Here is a 19,633-nt window from a genome sequence, read left to right as displayed (position 1 = left end):
TCTCAGCCTGTCCCCAACCATCCCCACACACAGCCCGTCCCCTCAGTCTCTGGTTGGTCCTTCCTGTGTTCTTTTTGCAGGGACGGACAGACACACGTGCGTGTTCTTACTTCCCTTCCTTCTTACACAAAAGGCAGCAGACTGCGGATGTTCTCGCGCCCTTTGCTTTTTTATCACTCAACAATGCATCCCAGAAGTCAGTCCACACGTTTCACAGAGCCTTTCCCCGTTCTTGTCACATCCGCACAGTTCCCCACTGTGCGACCTGCCCGCAGCCTATTCAGACGTCCTGATCCACGTTCACGTTCAGGCGGCCCCCAATATTTCGCAACCACAGATAGTGCTGTAACAAGCAACTCAGTGATGCAGAAGGGCTTCCACGCTGTTGGAAGTGCACCTTCAAGGTGAGCTCCTGGAAGGGGATTGCCAGGTCACAAGAAAGTGTATGTTTAGTTTCATTAGATATCTATGTGATGTTTTTAAGCCTTTTGTGGTTCAGAAACGGGGAGAGGCTACGGGAGGCAGGAGCGAGAGGGAGCGAAGGCCTGCAGGAGGAGAGGTATGAAGAAAGTGCGCAGGAACCGGTGTCCCTGGGGCGCCAGCTCTCCCGTGCTGCACCAGCTCACCAGCTCACCAGCTCGGGGAAGCCTCCTTGGTACCCAGCTTGCCCAGACCGTCCAGGAGGCCCTGCCCATCCCACCCGGAGCTGAGCAGTCCTGCAGCGCGCCACACGCTTTCAGCCAGTTGTGCTTCTGTCTCTGCTGACTGCCGCTACACGCTTTAAAGAGAGGGAGTGGGTGTCGTACACAGGAGTCCTGGAGAAATGGACCCGAGCGCACCTCTAGCGCATCAGTCAACCTCTGGCTCCCTCAGTCCTCACCTGGGAACAAAGGTGTGAGCACGTGTGCATGCGAGTGCCTTTGCAGGGGGCTTATGAAGCCCCCACCTGGAGAGATCCCTCACTTCTCTCCTGTGACCCTCCCAAATTCTGTCTTGCAGTGGCTGAGGGCCCTGTAGTCCTTCCATCCAGGACACCCCTCCCAGCCCTAACCTGGGATCTGCCTGAGAGCTGCCGGGTCTGAGCAAGGCTGACCCCTGCGTGGTGGCCATGCGCATGGAGTCAGGGAACGTGGACAGAAGAGCAGGCAGTGGACACAGGGATCCGAGTCCAGCCTGCTGCTGCAGGCCCAGATTTGAGAGTCCCCACCAGCTCAGCACAGTGGGTTAAGCTACTCGAATGGGAGGCATCATCCAGAGAGAGTGGGCCCACCTCGAAGCAGGTGGGGAATCTCGAGCTGGAGGTGAGACCAAGTTGCAAGGGCTTGAGCCCTGGCAAGGCACATCCACTGAGGCCAGTGAGCCCAGGGGGCAAACGGTCCCGGAAGGCACCGCTGTGCCATTAAGCAGTGAAACGAAGCCACCGGGAGTTCAGGTGCCCTCAGCTTAGGGCTTCTGCCCCCTCCTAGATTAGTGTGTTAAAGAGTTTGGTGCTTAAAATTATAAAGTGTCAGTCAGCCTGAAAACTTCATCTCCTCCTGAGCGACTCATTCGCAGTAAGTGGAGAATAATAATCCGTTCTGCTTGCAGGCTGGGTTATTCCAGTAGGCGTGATGGTGTACTGTTGAGCTTCACCTTATTTGACACCACACCCACCTTGTGTGTGGGTGTGTGGCAGGGCTGAGTTTCCTCCCACTTTTCAGAGGTGACGACTGAGGCCCCAGCCGGAAGGGCCTAGAAGGCAGACCTTCTGGGGCCTTGCCCAGAATTGATCCCAGTGGGGGGTGGGGGCTTCTTCAGGCCGTGATCCCTCAAGGCAACGACCCAGAGAATGGCTCCATTCCAGTACTCATGGTTAGACAAGGTGGGCACCTTCCAGCTGCCCCTGACACCCAGGGGCGCTCAGCAAGTATTTGCCCAGCAAGCTCCTGCCTGCAATACACGCAGTGGATGCGAGGCCTGGCCCCTGCAGCAAGGCAGGGAATGGCTAATTATTCTGGGAATTCAGGCTTGCGGGATCGGGATGCGGGATGCGGGGTGGGGGTGGGTGGAGCTCAGGGCTGGCAGGTAAAGTTAAAGTGAAGTTCTGAGAACATTAGAAGGCTTGGCTCCACCTCCTTTCTCCCGCCTCTGGGCTGGGCTCCTCTGAACCTGTCCTGACCCATCCAGGAGGAAGACGCCCTGGCTCAGATCAGCCTGGGCGCTGTGCTGGGGGTGGACTGGGGTGAGCAAAGGGAGCTGACCGAACACCCTTGCTTGCATCCCATAGCGCAAGGTGTCTCCTCATGGAGCTGGGGAGACACTTGGCCATCTTACTTGAGCTTGTCACATGTGTTCCCAAACCCTGAGTTACACTCCAGTCTTCCCTTGATCGGGAGATCTGGAAAACTGCAGCAGGCAGGGGAGGCTCGCTGGAGAGGCTCCCCACCCTGAGAATTTTAACTCCAGTTAAATTCTTCTCTGGAACTAGCTGTGTGCCCTGAGGCAAAGCAGTCAATCTCTCCGAGCTTGCCTTCTCACCTTCCCTGCTCCCTCCCCCGACGCCTGGAGTATAGGGAGCACTCAGCATGCTGCACGAGCAAGTCTTTTAGAAAATAGCTGTGGATGTTGACTCTGTGCCTGGCACCAAGCTGACAGTTTCTGTGGATTCTCTCATTCAATGCGCATATTGCTCAAGGAAGGTACTATTGCTCCCGTTTTAAAGATGAAGAAACCAAGGCTCAGAAAAATGGTCCCAGGCTGCTGTGGCTCGGTGGGTTGGCCTGCGAACTGAAAGGTCGCTGGTTCAATTCCCTGTCAGTGCACATGCCTGGGTTGTGGGCCAGGTCCCCAGTTGTGGGGGTGTGAGAGGCAACCAATCAATGTTTCTCTTGCACGTCAATGTTTCTCTCCTTCTCTCCCCCTCTCGCTAAAAATAAACAAAAATACAATCACAAATGTGTCCAAGGTCAGGCAGCCTTACATGGGGTAGTGGAGACAGAAGCCAGATTAGAAGCTCCCACTGTTGGCAGACAAACCTTGCTCCTTGGAGAGGCAGGGACATTCCTGGGAAAGACAATGGGGTTTGTTGGAGGCCAGCACCAAAGGCAGGTTCCTCGGCTGCTGCCCTTCGTCTCCAGGGGAAGGGCTCCCTCCACGACGAGGTCCCTGTCTGCACCGCTCCTGACCACCGTGGTCGACTGCGGTGTTTGCTCCTCCAGCAGAGGTTCCCAACTGGGGGTGATTTTTGGCCCCCGACCCACGGATAGATATTTAGTCTTGTCTGGAGACAGTTCTGGCTGCCACAACTGAGGGGGTCCACTGACATCTAGTGGGTAGAGGCCAGAAATGCTGCTGAACATCCCACAGGGCACAGGACAACCCTAAACCCGAGAGTGACCTGGCCCAAATGTCCCGAGTGTGGGGCCGAGACACCCTGACTGGGAAGACGGGACTCTGCTGTGGGCTCCAGGAGTGCCCTTGCCTGAAATCCCTTCTTCTGTATGAAGCACATATTACCCCCACTTTACAGATGAGGCAGCTGAGGCTCAGCGAGGCTGGGGCTTACACTGGAGCTCCTATTTGGAAAACCAGGGTTCTGTCCTGGGGGCTCCCCCCGAACCCTGTGGACTTGGGAGGTGACCAACATCGTCAGAAGAAATGTGATGTCAGAAAATCTGGGTCTGGTCCTGGCTCTGTTGTAACCCCATCGGGTCACCTTGGGAAAGTCGCTGCCCCCGTTTTTGTCATGCTAGGGTCCTCCCCACCCCATACTGGCTGACACTGGCTGTCCACGACTGACAGGTGCCTGGGGTGCTTGCAGACGTGGAGGGGTGGCCCAGGTTCAGACAGGGAGCATCTGGGGCCTTCTCAATCTCCTGTCCACCTCTGCACAGAAGACAGACGGAGGGGAACAGAGTCCCGCCGCGAGGGAAGCCTGCGGGAAGGGGTTCTCCTTGTGCAGAAAGGATGTACCCCTGGGTCTGCTGACCCCCAGCAGCTCCAGAGATGAGTCTCCAAGTGTGGACTCCCAGAGTCTAAAATTAGATCCCCCCAAATAAATTTTTAAAAATTAGATTCTCCTCCCGAGTTTAGCTAACCTCAGGCATCCTCCAGTGCATCCTGACAGGCTGGACCAGGCCTGCTCACATGGTACGGACTCCTATTAGGTTTTGGACCCACCTCTGCCTGGAAGTGAGGTGCACTGCTGACCCACTGGGGGCTTTGGGTGGGACTCCAGACATGGCATGGTAAGATTCACCTTAAATAGACCAGAAGCCAGAAGAGAGAACCCCCAGCATCTTGTGGGGGGAGGACGGTTTGTTGGTGGCATTCCGGTTACATGGATGAAAGGGTGCTGGGGCCCCAATGCTGCTCAGGGCAGGGACAGGTTCCCAAGACCCTCAGCCCCACGGAGCTCCCTGTGCTTAGGAAACCGAGGCAGCCCCAGCATTAGCGGCACATAGCACTTGGCTGTTTTATTTCCTCAAACGTAGAACAGAAGGGAGGTGGGGCCCAGCTCAGCACCATGTGGGGGGCTCCCCTTCCCGTGCCCACCGCCACCTTCTCTTCCGCCACCACTGGGAGCCCACACGACTAAAAGAACTCCCGGCCTCTGGGATGCCACCCCATGTGCCACCTGGGTTGGAGGAAGAAACGCTGTTCCGGTGACAACAGCATCCGAACAACCAGGAGGGGCACAGCTGGTGGCTGGGCGTCACGGGAGCTTCCCGGGTCACGTCCTGTCCAGCCTCAGCGGGTCTTCCCCTGGCCCTCGGATATGACTTCCTCGGGCTGGGCCCGCATGTACCACTCCACCCAGGAGCCATCATAGATGGCCACGTCAGGTTTCCCGCAGAGGTAGGCCCCCAATGCCACGTGGCAGGCTGTGACGCCAGAGCCACAGGTGGCCACCAGAGGCTGGGCCAGGTCCACCATCCTGTCCTGGAACAGGCGGCGGATCTCCTCGGGGCTCTTCTCCAGGCCCTCGTTGGTCAGGAAGTCCATGAAGGGGATGTTCACCGTGCCGGGGATGTGGCCAGGTTCAATGCCTGCAGCAGGGAGCAGGAGGAGGGAACAAATACAAGGGTGGTATGAGCAGCCCCGCGGTACTGAGACCCTCCCACATGGCCATGGCACTAACCCTCTGTGTGCCCTGCCTCACGTGGTCCTCGCAGCTGGAAGCCGGGTACGGTGTGCGGGCGTTCCCATTTCACAGACAGAGGTGCTGAGGTTCAGTACTGCCCAAGGACCTGCCTCCAGCAAATTGCTGGGTACAGTCTGAACGCAAAACTCGGGGCCCACCAGAGCCACACAGTGCCCCACCACCCCAGTTTCCAGATGACTAGGTGTCCCGGGGCAATGAAGACAGGTGAGGCCTCTGCCTCATAGTGGCACTTGCAGCCAAGGAGTTCTGATATGGCAGGGCAGAGGGGCCGTAGCCAAATAGTCACAAGTGTGACCAGTGTCCCCAGAGGCCCTGCTGCGTGGGGCGCGCCACAGGTGATAATAGCCGACATCACTGATGCTCACTTTGGGCTGGGTGCTGTTCTGAGCCCCTCAGCTGTAACTTCTCCTTTGATCCTCCCCAAAACTCTACGGGAACATTACAACCCTCCCTTTTGTACAGATGAGGAGGCTGCGGCACACTCACCTGCCCAAGTCAGTGCGACTGACAGGCCCCGGAGCCTGTGCGCTAACCATCAGGCAGCACTGCCGGGGAGGGGTGGTCTCGGAGAAGGCCCTGAAGGGTGGCTAGGATTCAGCCACATAGAGGGGCCTGGGCATGGCGGCTGAGAGCATCGCAGGCAGAGGGGCTTCTAGGGGACAGGGAATCGCATGGTGCTTAGAGGGGTTAAAGGTCATTGTGGCAAAAGCCCAGACAGTGGGTAGGCTGAGGCCTGAGGGGAAACTGAGGCAGGTGGGACCACCTTAGCAGGCCTGGATTAAGCCTTAGAGTCCTGACATGACCGTGTTAGAAACCAGACTTCTGTTTTCCAAAGATTATTTGGATTCTAGCAGGAAGAACCCGGGCAAAGCTAGACAACCATTCATTGAGAGGGCGGTCCCTTCACCCGCACCTCCAAAAGCTCCCAGGGCTCCCAAGCACGAGTTTCGCTTTCGCCACTGGTCATTTTGTCCTAACCGCCTCCTCTTAGGCTGGTGTTGCTAATATTCCCATTTTCACATCAAGGGCTGATGTTTGCAACAAAATAAACCCAACAGCCACTTGGCCTCTAGGGTGGCTTCTGCCTCTGTTTCCCCCCTGCAGTGGGGTGACAGTCCTACAGGGAGCTGCTGACCCACGTCACTGCCTCTTTTCAGGACTTCACGTGGAGCCAGCACTCGAATCCATGGTGAGGTTGGGATGTGTCACCCAATTCCACGTAACAGATGCAGAAAGCGGGGTCAGTGGGAGACAGCACCAAGAGACCAGCCCGGAGCAAAGCAGCAGAGCAAGCTCTCAGCCCAGGTCGGCTCCTGCCAGAGCGGGACTGACCCCTCGCCTTCAGCCCCACCCAGCAAAGCAGGCTTCCCCTCCCTGCGGGAACCCTGTGGCCAATCACAGGCGCACTTGGCCAGGTCTCGGAGGTGGAGTGGCAATGATGTGAAGTGACGTCCTGCACTGGTGACATCACATCAGGAGCCCTGCGCATACAAGCTCGGTCCAATGTGACAACGGACTTGCTAGGTGTGTGTCATTGTCGCCTATTTCCCAGAGCAGCAGGTGGGACTGAGGGAGGCAGGACAACCAGAGAGGCGTGTGCTAGTTATATCACTGCCCATTTCTTGCGCGCACACGCCGTGCGGGCTGACCCGGAGCCGAGTGCTTTACACCCTTGCTGCCATGTGCCATCTGATGCTGACCACGTCCTTTAAGTCCCATGCTCTGCTGCCACCTTACACATGCAGAAGTTACAGTTTGGAGATTAGGGGACCTGCTGGCCAGGTGTCACGCAGCCAGCGCAGTCTGGGGCAGGGCTCTGAACCCTGCTCTGGCTCTGGCTCACCATCCTATGTTGCTTCACTCCCTGGGGGCTAAACTGATGGACCCAAAAGGGTCAAGGTGGCATCCTGTGTTAAGCTGAAATGCACGACATTGCCACTTATGTAGTTTAAAAATGGTGGGGTGCCAGCAGTTTTCACATGGTTTGACTGAAAGTCAACGTTGCTCGGCAGGGTTCTGTGTGGCAGGGACCTTCTGAATTTACCAAACCTCTCTGAGTCATTGACTCTCTGCCAGCTCCTGGGTGAGCTTCAGGGTGCACTCGGAACCAGGAGAGCCTTGCCCTCGGGCCACCCAAAACAGAGCCAGGACAGGGTGAGCCCAAGCGGCTTTGCCAGCGCAGAGAAGCTCCAACCCTGATTTGGGGACCTGGGGGTGCTATTCAGGGAGAGCTTCCTGGAGGAGGTGGCAAGTTCCTGACACCCTCCATGAAGCAGGCACAGGAGAAGTGGCTGGGGAATCACTGACGTTACATGCAGACATTACATGTATGGGCTCCAGGAGTTCAGCTCCTGGCCGGGTGGCTTCCTGACACCTAGGCAACGTGGCCACTCTACTGTTCCATTTCCTCCTCTACAGGACAGCAGACACCTTGAGGGATCATTAAAAAGCTCACACCAAGTGGCTGCTGACTCGCCTGCCTTGTGGAGACCCTTCTCTGCCTCATACGGGGCTTCCCTGCAGGCTTCTTGCCTGGAGAATTGAGCCTCACACAGAAGGCCCTGCCTCACCCTCAGGCAGCAGCCCTTTCAACTCAGTTTCTGCCCCAACCCGGGGCAGCCACCTCTATTTAGTGGCCCCCTCCCCTGCCCTCCGCCAGCTTTGGCCCCTCTGAGGGATTCCCTTTCCTCCAAGGCCTCTGCCTCCTCCTCTTCCTGGACTCCATCACCCTCAGGGATGGTGCAGACTGCATTAGCCCCATCTCTTTGGGGCGTCTCCCTAGCCCACCACCCCTCCTATTCTGCAGTGACCCCTACACTCATAGTATTGGGCTGAGGCTTTGGGGGTTCTCACACATATACAGGGCACCCTGGGTTCCCAACAAATTTTGGGTAGTCATTGCCCCAAGTATGGGGGGGCAAGTATTATAGCTCCCAACTTGAGGAATAAAGCCAGCAGGGCTCAGAGAGTGAGTGACTGGAAACCAAACCTTGGGCCCCCAACCCTGTGCAGTGTCCTTTAAAATCAAGGGCAGTACCCAGGGTGTGCCTGACCGCGGCCCCAGGGTCCCCCCCAGGCCCTCTGGCCAGTCTGTTACCATCTCGGGGCTCAGGCTCGGTACCCCGGAACCGGCCGGCAGCGCGGGCGTCCACCACCTGGAAGCACCGGGATTCGATGTTCTCCTTGATGTCCTCGTACGTCTTGACAAAGGTGGGGTCCAGCGTGGCTCGGAACTGGTTGGGCACTGCGCGGCTCTTGCCAGAGCTCAGCGGGAGGCCCTGGCGCAGCCAGTTGCGGAAGCCACCATCAAGCAAGGACACTGCGTGGTGGCCGAAGGCGCGGAACATCCACCAGACACGTGGCGCAGAGTAGAGGCCCTGGTCACTGGCGTCGTAAACCACAACGTGGGTGGCGGCACCCACGCCCAGGTTGCCCACGTACTCCGCGAAGTGCGCCGCGCTGGGCAGCATGTGGTCATAGGGCGACGTGCGGTCACTGCATTGGTCGAGGTCAAAAAAGGAGGCGCCCGGGATGTGCCGCTCCTCGAACTCACGGCGCGCGTCACGGCCCAGCTTGGGCAGATACCAGGAGGCGTCCAGTAGCTGGAGGGGCTGCCCGGCGCGTGGGGCCCGCAGTGCCTCCGCCACCCACTGCGCGGACACCAGTGCGCGGAAGAGCTGCTGCGGGGGCATGGCAGCGGTGACACAGGGGCAGCAGGCCTGGGAGACAGGGAGGATATCAGGAGGGAATCTAGGAAGAGGCCTGCCCGCAGGCAGGAAAGCCCCTTGTCCCTGAGGCTGAGGCTGGGGCTGGGGCAAGGCCAGTGGGGGAGGTGGAGTTCGGAGAGGGCAGAGTCCAGAGAACCGCAGATAATCAGTGGTGGTGAACCGAGGTGCAGACTTGGGTCACTTGGTTCTCTCTCCCCTCCCCTGCCAGGATATCTATCCAGCACAGTGACCGAATGACCATGACCCCTTGGGGGCCAGGAGGGCCCCTCACTGCTGCTTGCCAGAGTGGGGTGGGGGGTTAGTAGGGGGGCGGGAAGGGGCAGGAAGGGAGAGGACACTTTAAAGCCAGCAGGGGCAAAAGCCTCAGCCCCTCCCTAGATGCACCCAGCACTTGCAAACCAGAGGGGGGTCCCTGATGGAACTCATTCAACAAACATTTAATAGGCAGCCTAATAGGAAGAGTAGCTGGGATTCCCTGGCTCCTCGCTGTGTGCATCATTTGATCCTCACCATACCCTAGAACTCGGCAGGGTCCGGAGTAGGCTTGAGTGAGCGGACTCAAGAGGTTTGGCGTTATTCTCCCTGCGCCAGAGAGGGGCCGCCGAGGCTCCTGGAAGTGCGCTAACTTGACCTGGGTCAACAGCTGAGGGGTGGAGACACCAGACTGCACACTAGGCAGGGTGACACCAGGATTCAGGCCTCAGGGGCAGCCCCGAACAGGCTCGCGGAGTCCAGCAAGGTCAGATCTTGCCCTCCAGCCTGAGCTTTCTCTCTTCATCTTTTGCTGCAGCAGCAGCAGCTAATCAGCGCCTCCCTCCCTCCCCCCTCCACTTCCCCGCAGGCCAGCAGCCCACCCGCCACCCACTGCCACTCCAGCCCACAGCCGAGAAGCCCCCAGCGTGCTGAGCCCCTGTGCGAGCAGCGCAAAAATTAGAGAAAGGCGCCCCTTCTTTAAGGTGGAGGCAGAGCCTCTAGGTCAAGCCTCTCAGCGGGGCAGCCCCTGGGCAGGGCACAGTCTTTGCATCCGCACCAGGCTATGGAGTCCTGCCTCGGAGGGGAAGAGGGTGGGTGGGTAGAGAACAAGAGTTTGGAGGAGGGCCCTTTGGGCCAGGCTACAAGCTAAGGGCCGAGCAGGTCACAGGCAGCCTCAGGATTTGAACAGGTTTCCACTCCCGAGGCTGGACTTCTCCCCCCTCCCTAGGTCACTGATGGCCAGGGCCCAGCCCCTCGCACAGTCTCCCTGCAGGCCGACTGCCAGGAAGCACTTTGCCCACAGGGCCAGGCCGGGTGCTGGACACTGGGAAACTCTGGCCACAGGCCTGCTTGAGAAACTATATTAAGGAAAGGCTGGGGTTCAGTGGGAGCCTGGAGCGGCCACTGGCTCGGCCTGGGGTGGGAAGGCTTCCTGAAGGAGGGGGAAACCCAAACTGATTTGACCTTTTCAAGGGCCTAGGAAGCTTGACCTTTGGGATAAGGAGGCTGTCAAGGGGGCTTTGGTTAAAGAGCCATCCCAGATTCTATGGGTTACACCACAGCTGGATAATGTTGAGAGGTGCTGCAGGCCCCCTCTTGAAAACCCGTTTATGACTCGTAACAGCCCCTGCCCCCCACCATTCTTGGGGCTCCTTGTTTTTTTCCCCTTAAGGATACATTTAGAGTGAAAAGAATCAATAGATTTCACTCTACAGCTTAACAAGTTACGCGAGGACGGGTGTTGGGCTCCCCGGCTCGTTTCCACTTCCTTTTTCCTAACCCTTACTCGAGGACTTTTTTCTGTGCTGTTTTAGAGAGAAGGGAGAGAAACATAGAAGCGAGAGAGAAACATCGATTGGTTGCCTCCTGTATGCACCTGGACCGCAGGTCGAAGGTGCTGGACCGCACCAGACCGCACAGGACCTGGGATGGAACCGCAGCCTAGGTACGAGCCCTGACCAGAAATCAAACCCACAACCTTTCAGTTATGGGACGAATCTCCAACCAACTGAGCCACACCGGCCAGGGCTGTTTCCATTCTTAAAACAGGGCCTTTTAGTGAGGATTGAATAATGACCGCAGAGGGCCGTGATGAGGCCGGTAATCGCTCAAGTCAGCTTAATGAAAACCCCTTCATTTCTTCAAAGCTACTGTCATTGGTGGCCTCTGAAAGGACAGCTGCAAACCTAGAATCTAAGAGACTGGGAGGCAGAGGGTCTGGGAGAGCCAGAGTGTGTCACTGAGGGGCAGGCAGGGGTCAGGTCCCTGGGTGCTTGGCTGGCCTGGACCAGTGTGGTTGGGGTGGTGCTCTGGGAGGGGAGGGAAGGACTCCAGGACACAGAGAACAGCCCCAGGCCCACCTCAGGAGGGTAAACAGCCCCGCTTGGGGAAGGGTGAGCCCCAGGCCGCCATCTGGGCGGGCCCCAAGAGCAGGGTTCGGATCAGACTGGGCGTTCTTCAAACACTTCTCCAGCCCTGACCTTCCTGGAACCCCCTCTGCCCCCACCGCAAAGCACAAAGCTCAGAGGCTTCCCTGGATAAATGCTTATCAAAGTGGAGCTTTTGGCAGCTTCCCGTGAGAACAGAATTGTTTCAGAATAAACCAAAATTGTACAGGGGATGAGAGAGCATCCCAGATGTACGGAACAGCACGTGCAAAAGCTGAGTAGGGCAGTGTGGTCCCACCAGTTGCCAGATTTTCAGGAATGACTCCAACTGGTTGTTAAACACAACCATTGTTAAAAATTAGAGTATATAAACTTACAATGAAATGAAAAAACAAAGGCAATTATTTTTAAAGGTATGAGGCCTCAAGATTGGCAAAGTAAACAAAGGCAGCTGGTGCCCAGTGGGCTTCAGACCTGACCTCAGAAACACGGGGTGCCCTCAGGGCAAACAGCCCCACTTCTCTCTCTGGTCTCGGTCTTTACATAAGCTTCTGGCCTTCGCAGCAGGTGGTTGTGGGAACTAAGCAACAGCCCTAGGAGAAAAGTGCCGCACCACGCATGCCCTGACACAAGTTAGTTTCATTTCACTCCAGCAAGTTCTCTGCCAGTTTCTCCTCCTGGCACCTCTGGGTCAGTTGAACTCTCCCTAGCCTATCAGACTTTATTAGTTCCTCCTCCCTCCCTCCTGTCATTTCTGGTGGCACCGGGTGTCCCCCTCCCCCACCGACGGCTCCCCACCCGCCACTCACTCCGACCCCACCCTGCCGGGCGTCCCAAGCTACTGAGGACGGCCAGGCTTAGGGCAAATCCAAGGTCGCGCCTTCCGTCCGAGACCGCAGCCCCTTCCTCCGCTCCGGCCCCGCAGAGGGCTCCGAGCCGCGCACCCCAACGATCGGCCTCCTCCTAAAGCAATCAAGCGGGACGCCTGAGCAGTTACCCCGGTTTCGGGCTCTCGGACTCCGGGCTCTGCCATAGGCCCCGCCGCAAGTTGCCCCCTCCCCGCACCCGTAGCCATCCCCTCCTCTCGTCACCAACCTGCGGCCAAAAGGAGGAGATTCAGGCACAGCCCCCTGCCGCGGCCACTGGGAGCCGCCGTTGCTCGCGCCTTCCATTGGCCGAGTCTGGGGGGCGCCTGCTCCGCCGAGTTTCACTCCGCGCCGCCCTGGTGCCGCCCGACGTCTCCTGCGGGTCTCCCGGGATTTGAGAAGTGTCGCGCGCGGTGCGGCGGTCGGGGGGCGTGCGCGGCTGGACGGCGGGCAGCGCAGGACCGAGCGAGTGGCGCGCGTTCCCCCCATGGACGGCGGTGCGATGGTTCAGGCCGGCTGGGGTGTGTCGGCCTTGAGGTTTGAACCACCGACTCGTGCAGCGGGCAGGGGCGGGAGCCGGGGTTGCGGCGAGGGCGAGTAAGTGCGGCAGGGCGCGGGCGGCGACCAGCACCCGGTCCGCTTGGGATTGAGCCACCGGTCGGGCCACCTGCGACCCAAGGGAGGGACCCTGTGGCGAGAGTGAGTGCAATGCTTCAGGAACCCCTGACCCAGCTGGGGCAGGGGGCACCGAACTGGGGCCAGACACGGGAATACTGGGGGTGGGTGAGACGCAGCTTCCGAGAAACCGCAGGAAAGTTTGCGAGACTAGAGGCGCGAGGGCAGGGGTGGGAGGCGGTGCAGGACCTCAGCGAACCCTCTCCCACGCGCTCACTCTCCTACCCTCCCAGGAAAGAGGACTCTAAGCCCAAGATGCAATCTACCGTCATCCTGGGCATCTTTTCTGGCAGGGTCCCGAGGGCAAGTATTGTAGCTTCTAGGGCCAGCTACCCCCGTGTAGACCTCAGAAGCTCTTGGGACACCCTCTTTCCTGAGGGGGACCCAGGGAAGGGCGGAGAAGCTTTCCTTAGGGAATCTGCACTACACGCTGCAGACCGCTGGGTTGCTCTAAACGCGCCACCCTGGAGGGTTGGGTGGGAGAAAAAGCTCCCCCCAGGTCCCACGGCACTGAACACGCAGTCCTCATACGCTTCTCTTTCCCGGTTCCCACCCGTGCCAGGTGAAGCGCAGAGCTGAAACCATGGTTCAACAGGTGCTCTACCGGGCGCTGGTCTCCACCAAGTGGCTGGCAGAGTCGGTCCGGGCTGGGAAGCTGGGGCCTGGCCTGCGGGTACTGGACGGATCCTGGTATTCACCAGGCACCCGGGATGCCCGCAAGGAGTACCTAGAGTGCCATGTGCCTGGCGCCTCCTTCTTTGACATAGAGGAGTGCAAGGACCAGTCCTCGCCCTACGAGATGATGCTGCCCAGCGAGGCGGTCTTTGCGGACTACGTGGGCCGCCTGGGCATCAGCAATGACACCCACGTAGTGGTGTATGATGGCGACAACCTGGGCAGCTTCTATGCACCTCGGGTTTGGTGGATGTTCCGCGTGTTCGGCCACCGCATGGTGTCGGTGCTCAATGGTGGCTTCCGGAACTGGCTGAAGGAGGGCCACCCGGTGACGTCTGAGCCCTCTCGGCCAGAGCCCGCAGTCTTCAAAGCCACACTTGACCGCTCTCTGCGCAAGACCTATGAGCAGGTGCTGGAGAACCTTGAGTCGAAGAGGTTCCAGCTGGTGGATTCACGGCCCCAGGGGCGGTACCTGGGCACTGAGCCGGAGCCAGATGCCGTAGGTAGGTGTCCCCGTGGGTGGGATGCTCCCGGGGGGCGGGGGGGGTAATGCCCAGTGGAAGGATGGGGAGTAAGGCTGTCTTCAGGTTTTGCCCTCAGTACCCCTGCGTAGGCCTCAGTTTTTCCATCTGTAAAATGAGAGGATAGAGCCAAACCTAAAGGCTTTTCAGCTGTGGTGCAGGAGGTCCCGTAGTGGTATGCTGACTGGCAACCTAGCATCCTCTTGGGGTGGTACCACCAGAGGTGACTGGTGACCCACATCTGCACTCAGGCACTAGCTCCCCACATGCGCAGAAGTGTGTCCCTGAGGCAACACATGAGTCACTCACTGTACAGAAGCGTCTCAGGGACAACTAGCTTCTGGGCCTCTCTGTTCCCTAGAAACCCTTATAGACCTCAACAATGTCCTTCCCCAGCATCCCCCCACCCCGAGCTCTCCCAGGCCCCCTGACCTTTCCAAACAGCGGCAGCCTGTCTGCGGAGCTGCAGCAGCGTCTGCGCTCTCATGCTGAGCGCTGGGCGTTGCATTATCTCGACCAACGAGGCTTCATGTCCCCATTTCAGAGGGGAGGAAACTGAGATGCCAGGGTATTAAGACTTTGCTCCTGAAGTGGCAGAGTTGAGATGTGAATCCCATGCTGCCCAGTGTCAAACCCGTGGTCTAAGCCAGGACGCACTGCTGTTTTTCTCGCCCCTACCTTGCAGAGCCAGGGGGAAGCTCCCCGCTGCCACCCAGGCATCTGCAGGGAGATGGCATGTGATTTGTCCCTCTCCTGTGGAGGATTCTCCACCACTGGGTGTGGGGATAGTCTCAGGAGAGGAAATGCAGAGTTCCAGAACCTCCTAACAGACCTCGGAGGTCTTGTCTTCACCCCTGCCGAGTGGGGCACCTTAGCGCCCTTGGGGCTGCTCGAGGCCCAGGCCGGCCAGTCCCCAGCCAGGGTGCCTCTGCAGAGTCTCACTCCAGTGCAACGTTTTGCCTGAGTTGTTGAAAAATATCTCTTCCTGTTTGTGCCTCCGAGGAAGAGGACTCCGAAAGCTGTCCCCAACACTGTGAGCTGGAGACCTTGAGAGGTCACCTCACTTGACAGAAGGGACACTGAGGTGTGCAGAGGAAGGGGAGGGGTCAAGGCCACAAGGCTAGTTAGTGGGCGAGGCAGGAGAATGTAGGGCTCTGCTGTCCCCACTGTGGTTTTTTCCCAGGCTGTTTTTTCCCCTGGCCCGGCTGGCTCTCAGAGTTGAAGGTCCAGAGCTGAGGATTCAGGTTTGTTTGGCACCTTCCAGAGCCTCCTGGCCTGGAGCTCCTGCAGCCCCTGCTGGTCTTGGTTTGAGGCGCCTTCTCTCCTTAGGACTTAAGCTGCCACTGGCGGAGGAATGTGGAATTCTCCCCTAGCTGCTTTCCAGCTTGTCCCGAAGCACGTGAGAATAAGTGAAGGGAGAGTTCACAGAACTGGGCAAAGGCCAAGGCCATCTAGAAAGGCAAGGAGGATGTGGCACTTACTCATTTTCTGGGAGGATTTTGCTGGCCTTCCATACAAGACATTTTGGGGACACAAAGGCCCATGAGGCTCTGCTGAATTCCTGGTCGCCGACTAGGGGTGGGATCAGGGGGCAGCCCGTGGGCTGGGCAGTCCAGACGTGACACAGAGGGGGATGTGGGTGGTGGGCCCTGAGCTTCCCTGGGAAGTGTGTCGCCCAGGAGGAGCTGGAAGCAGGGCCTTAGAAACCCGACAGCCACTTCCTGCACAACTTAGGCAATCGACGCCCCCTCTGGCCGCAGTGTGGTACCCCCAGAGCCTTGGGTCCGGTTCCTAAGGGCAGCGAGGTGAGGCCAGACACCTGAGTTCATACCCCGGTGTGGCACTTATGTGTGGCCCAGAGCGAGTCCCTTTGCCCTGATCCTTATAGGAGCTGGGGGGAGGGAGGAGAGGGGGTGATTGATCCCGCTCAGCATCTACATAAACCTCTTCTCTCTCCCCCACCTCCCGGGCGGGGGAGGGGTGAGGCTGAAGAGGGAGGATCTTGACCCCCAATGGATGATTTGCAGAATCCTTTAAATATTCTCAACACTGACAGCAGCCCTGCATGGGGAGGCAGGTGGGGATTAGAGCTGGTCCCACTTTGCAGGTGGGGGAAGGAGGCAGGACTTCCCTAATGAGGCAGAGTGACCAGGACCTGACCCCAGTCTGCAGTAGTCCAAGTGTTTTCCAAGACTACTGCGAGTGAGCAAACACACGGGGCCTAGGAGGAAGGACCCAGCTCTGCGGTGTTGGGGTCATGGGGCCCCTCTGCCTCTGCCTCTCCCTTGAAGGCCTGGGGGCTGCGGTCAGAGAGGGGCGGGGGTGCCAAGATGCCTCCCAGGGGCCAGGGTTGGGGGCTAAGCACTGGGGCCACGTGCACTGAATTCTCTGGTGTCTTTGGGAAGAAAGAGCCAAACAGGTTTTCCTGGCTTTGAAAAGCCGCACCTATCAGTAACCTCACAGACTTTACCGGCGTCTTCTTGGCCAAAGCTGGAGCTCAAAGCCCCAGGCCCCCAAGCAGTGAAGGAGAATGAGGGCTTGTCTCATCTGCTCCTCCACCTCAGCCCCCTTGTCCAGGAAAGCTCAGGGTGGACACACACTCTGGGGCCAGACAGACCTCACTTCACTTCACACACCTGTACTGTGTGTCCTGGGGTAAATTTCCTGCCCTCTCTGAGCCTGGGCTCTCCTTTAGGGCTGGTTCTTGAGGTAACCCCTTGTTTTGGGGCCTGATGCCAGAGGTTACTATGAGCGAGCGTAGTGGTGTGCCTGCGGAGGAAGAGGGGGTAGGGAGCCGAGCCTGCAGCTGGTGCTGGACCCCAGAGGGGAGCAGAGGAGCATCTGGCTCCAGCTGGCCGTTCTCCAGTGCCAGGTTCATTCCCCCTGCACCCTCCCTGCCCAGGCAGGTGGTTCCTGCTCGTTTAAACTCCTCAGCCCGGAGGGCAGGGCAGAGATGCCTGGACCAAGGCTGGCCTGGAATGGGAGGCTGGCAGACTGCAGAAACCCCCTGACTACTTCACTCCTAAGAGGTGCCTTAGGTAATCAGGAAAACAATGAAGCTGTTTCATCGGGGATGGGGGAGGGAAAAACAGCATTCAGAACTCAACAAACCCTTGTGCTTTTAAATGCACCAAGTCCAGCCCACTGTGTGGGCTGAACATTTTACTATTGGATTTCTAGGCAAAGAACACCCTTGAAGCCAACAGATGAACGGCTCCTCATTTGTAGGGTCAGTACACATTGAATCTAGATTAAAGTTTCCAGACAAAAAGGTGCAATCACACAGAAGTTGCTTTAATTTTATAAGTTGGACATCTCTTCAATCAAAGAACTCTTGGGTCGTGCCAGCACATTTCAGAACCCTCTCTGACCCTGGGTGAGAGGAACGGGATGCACCTCCTATGTGCCCGGGGCTGTTCGGAGTTTTTGCGGGCAGCAGCTAACTTCCCCCGCAAGCCTGTGAGGGAGGTGTAGGGCCCGCTTGGCCGCATGCTGCCCCGTGTATGCCCTGGTGGCTCCCGTCAGGCCCCCTCCCCCTGCCACCCTCCCTGTCCTGCTCCTGCTGGAGGAGCTGGAAAAGATGCTCAAATGTGTCTCAGGCCCCGCTCCCGGCGCCCGATGTGCCAGGGTATGGGGTGCTTGAGGAAGCGGGGAGCGACCTGGCCGTGCTGGGGGCTAGACCAAGGCCTTGGCCCTGCAGGGGCACCAGCCCCAGCTGTGGCCCAGTCCACTTTGCCCAACTTGCTGGCTTTTCTGAAGCCAGGTTTGGCAGACTCACTGGGTGCAGAGATGGTTCTGGAATGGGCCCCAAAGCCTGCCTAGACCCCCATCTGCTTCCACCTATGCCTCTCGGTGTTGCTAGGAGAAGCCTGAAGAGACCCACTGCACAGCCCCCAGCCTCACTGGCCCCCTGCGGTGGGTGGGGAAGCGGTGGGAGCACATGACTACCCTCATTCCCACTTGCCCTCGGGGCAAGGCTGAGGCTCAGGGATGTGATGTGGCTTGCTTTAAATCACCCTGCTGGTCAGTGGCAGAGCTGGGATTTGAACTTTGCCTAACACCAGGCCATAGGCTCCTTCCACAGCTGTGTGCTTACCTGGAAAACCTGGTGACTTCATGTAATCCTGGGTCTGTCTTTACCTCTCCGTGTGGCCGTAGGGAAGCCATTTTATTTTTCCAGCCTCAGTGTTTCCATCTGTAAAATGGAGTCACGTTAATATTAATGAATCCCGTGAGTATGTTTAACATCCATGTTCCTTGCTAGACCGTCCTTCCAGAGAGCGGCTGGGGCTCCCCCTTCCACCTCTGTGTTCTCGACAACACAGCATGTATGTAGCACTTGCGTTAATCATGTCATTTGCTCTTCTCAGCAACCCTATTCTCATAGGGGCCTCCACACTGAGCCCGTTTTACAGATGAGAAAACTGAGGCTCAGAGAAGTGCTGCGATTTGCCCAAGGTAAAGGTTAGTAAGTGGTGGGGCTGAGACATGTACCCCGTCCTCTCAAGCGGATATATTTTGGACGTTACCATGTCAAGGCAGGTTTGGGGGGAGAGTTTTAAGTCACGAGCATCGAATGTAGTAGGACCAGGAGTCAGTTGAGCTCTGAGAAGGGCAGAGACATTATTTTTATCTGTGCAGCTCCCCATCCTGATAGCCTCGGCCAGTTGCAGCCTCCAGGCCCCACTTGCTCCCCCCACCCCCAAGCCTTCCTAACCCTGTTCTTTCCCTTGTCCTCTGCCCCTGCCCAGGACTGGGTTCGGGCCACATCCAAGGTGCGCTTAACATGCCGTTCATGGACTTCCTGACTGAGGATGGCTTCGAGAAGAGCCCGGAAATGCTCCGAGCTATGTTCGAGGCCAAGAAGGTGGACCTCTCAAAGCCCCTCATCGCCACGTGCCGGAAGGGCGTCACTGCCTGCCACATTGCCCTGGCCGCCTACCTCTGCGGCAAGCCCGACGTGGCCGTCTACGACGGCTCCTGGTTCGAGTGGTTCCACCGGGCACCCCCCGAGACCCGTGTGTCCCAGTGAAAGGGCGAGGAGGCCTGAGCACCGTGCTTCCCCTCCACCTGCCCGTAACCCAGCCAGCCTAGTGACTGGCGTGACCTGTGGCTGGTTCGTACCTCTTCAGCCAGGGAGCGTAACAGGGTTTCGAATCACTGGGTAAAGCTCTCCTTCCCCCACCAACACTGGAATAAACGTGGCTTTCTCCGCGTCGCTGTGTCTGCCTGCCTCTCCCTGGTGTCCGTCCTTGCCCTGTGCTCCTCATATTTGCATCTCCTGCAGATCCCTTAGAGCCCACCAAGGAGAGGGACATGCAGAGCCACCGCCAGCTGGGGGAGCCACTTTATTACTTAGTTTTGGCAAGGGGAGCTGCCTGTGGTCCCAGGTCGGGTTGAGCGAGCCGAAACAGCTGGAAAGGGACCGGGAAGCCAGAGGGAAGTGAGACCACAGCTGGCCAGGCACCAGCACTTGCTGTAGGCCCAGCCCTCTGGGGGTGCGTGAGGGGGGTGGGGGGCAGGTCGCCTTCCAAGTGACTGGTCAAAGAGATTTCACACAATGTGCCCTGGGACTTCAGGAGAGGTGATGCTTAGCAACAGGCCAAAAGAAGGAAGTCTCTACTTCAGGAGACCCTCTGGGCTCAGAATAAGACCCTCAGGGGGC

General features: G+C 58.3%; 2 protein-coding genes across 4 annotated transcripts; one reads left to right on the top strand and one right to left on the bottom strand.

The window, feature by feature from the left end:
- Positions 1-4,428: 4,428 nt before the first annotated feature.
- Positions 4,429-12,482, bottom strand: MPST (mercaptopyruvate sulfurtransferase). Of its 3 annotated transcripts, none has more exons than XM_053919524.1 (3): positions 12,327-12,482; positions 8,241-8,862; positions 4,429-5,027 (listed from the first exon to the last, which is right to left on the bottom strand). In XM_053919524.1, the coding sequence occupies exons 2-3, from the start codon at positions 8,833-8,835 to the stop codon at positions 4,729-4,731; spliced, it is 894 nt and encodes a 297-aa protein (XP_053775499.1). In that variant the 5' UTR covers positions 8,836-8,862; positions 12,327-12,482; the 3' UTR covers positions 4,429-4,728. The 3 variants fall into 3 exon arrangements, with proteins under 3 accessions (XP_053775499.1, XP_024435275.1, XP_045042857.1); XM_024579507.3 differs by having other exon boundaries at positions 12,229-12,334; XM_045186922.2 differs by lacking the exon at positions 12,327-12,482 and adding an exon at positions 12,041-12,188.
- A 166-nt stretch (positions 12,483-12,648) lies between these two features.
- TST (thiosulfate sulfurtransferase) lies at positions 12,649-19,186 on the top strand. Its single transcript, XM_024579337.4, has 3 exons — positions 12,649-12,796; positions 13,335-13,950; positions 18,720-19,186. Exons 2-3 carry the CDS (start codon positions 13,356-13,358, stop codon positions 18,998-19,000), a joined length of 876 nt encoding a protein of 291 aa, XP_024435105.1. The 5' UTR covers positions 12,649-12,796; positions 13,335-13,355; the 3' UTR covers positions 19,001-19,186.
- The last annotated feature ends 447 nt before the right edge of the window (positions 19,187-19,633 follow it).

This window comes from Desmodus rotundus, chromosome 3 (genome assembly GCF_022682495.2).
Source record: "Desmodus rotundus isolate HL8 chromosome 3, HLdesRot8A.1, whole genome shotgun sequence".
NCBI classification, from domain to species: Eukaryota; Metazoa; Chordata; class Mammalia; order Chiroptera; family Phyllostomidae; genus Desmodus; species Desmodus rotundus.
Note: the sequence above shows the minus strand (reverse complement) of the source record. Positions and strands in the feature narration are given on the sequence as shown.

Coding starts and splice junctions, on each gene's coding strand:
- MPST (XM_024579507.3), bottom strand. CDS start 12,306: ATGGCTACGGGTGCGGGGAGGGGGCAACTTGCGGCGGGGCCTATGGCA. Junction 8,863..12,228: donor TCCGAGAGCCCGAAACCGGG/GTAACTGCTCAG, acceptor CCTGTCTCCCAG/GCCTGCTGCCCCTGTGTCAC. Junction 5,028..8,240: donor CGAGCCTGAGCCCCGAGATG/GTAACAGACTGG, acceptor TCCCTGCTGCAG/GCATTGAACCTGGCCACATC.
- TST (XM_024579337.4), top strand. CDS start 13,356: ATGGTTCAACAGGTGCTCTACCGGGCGCTGGTCTCCACCAAGTGGCTG. Junction 13,951..18,719: donor GCCGGAGCCAGATGCCGTAG/GTAGGTGTCCCC, acceptor GCCCCTGCCCAG/GACTGGGTTCGGGCCACATC.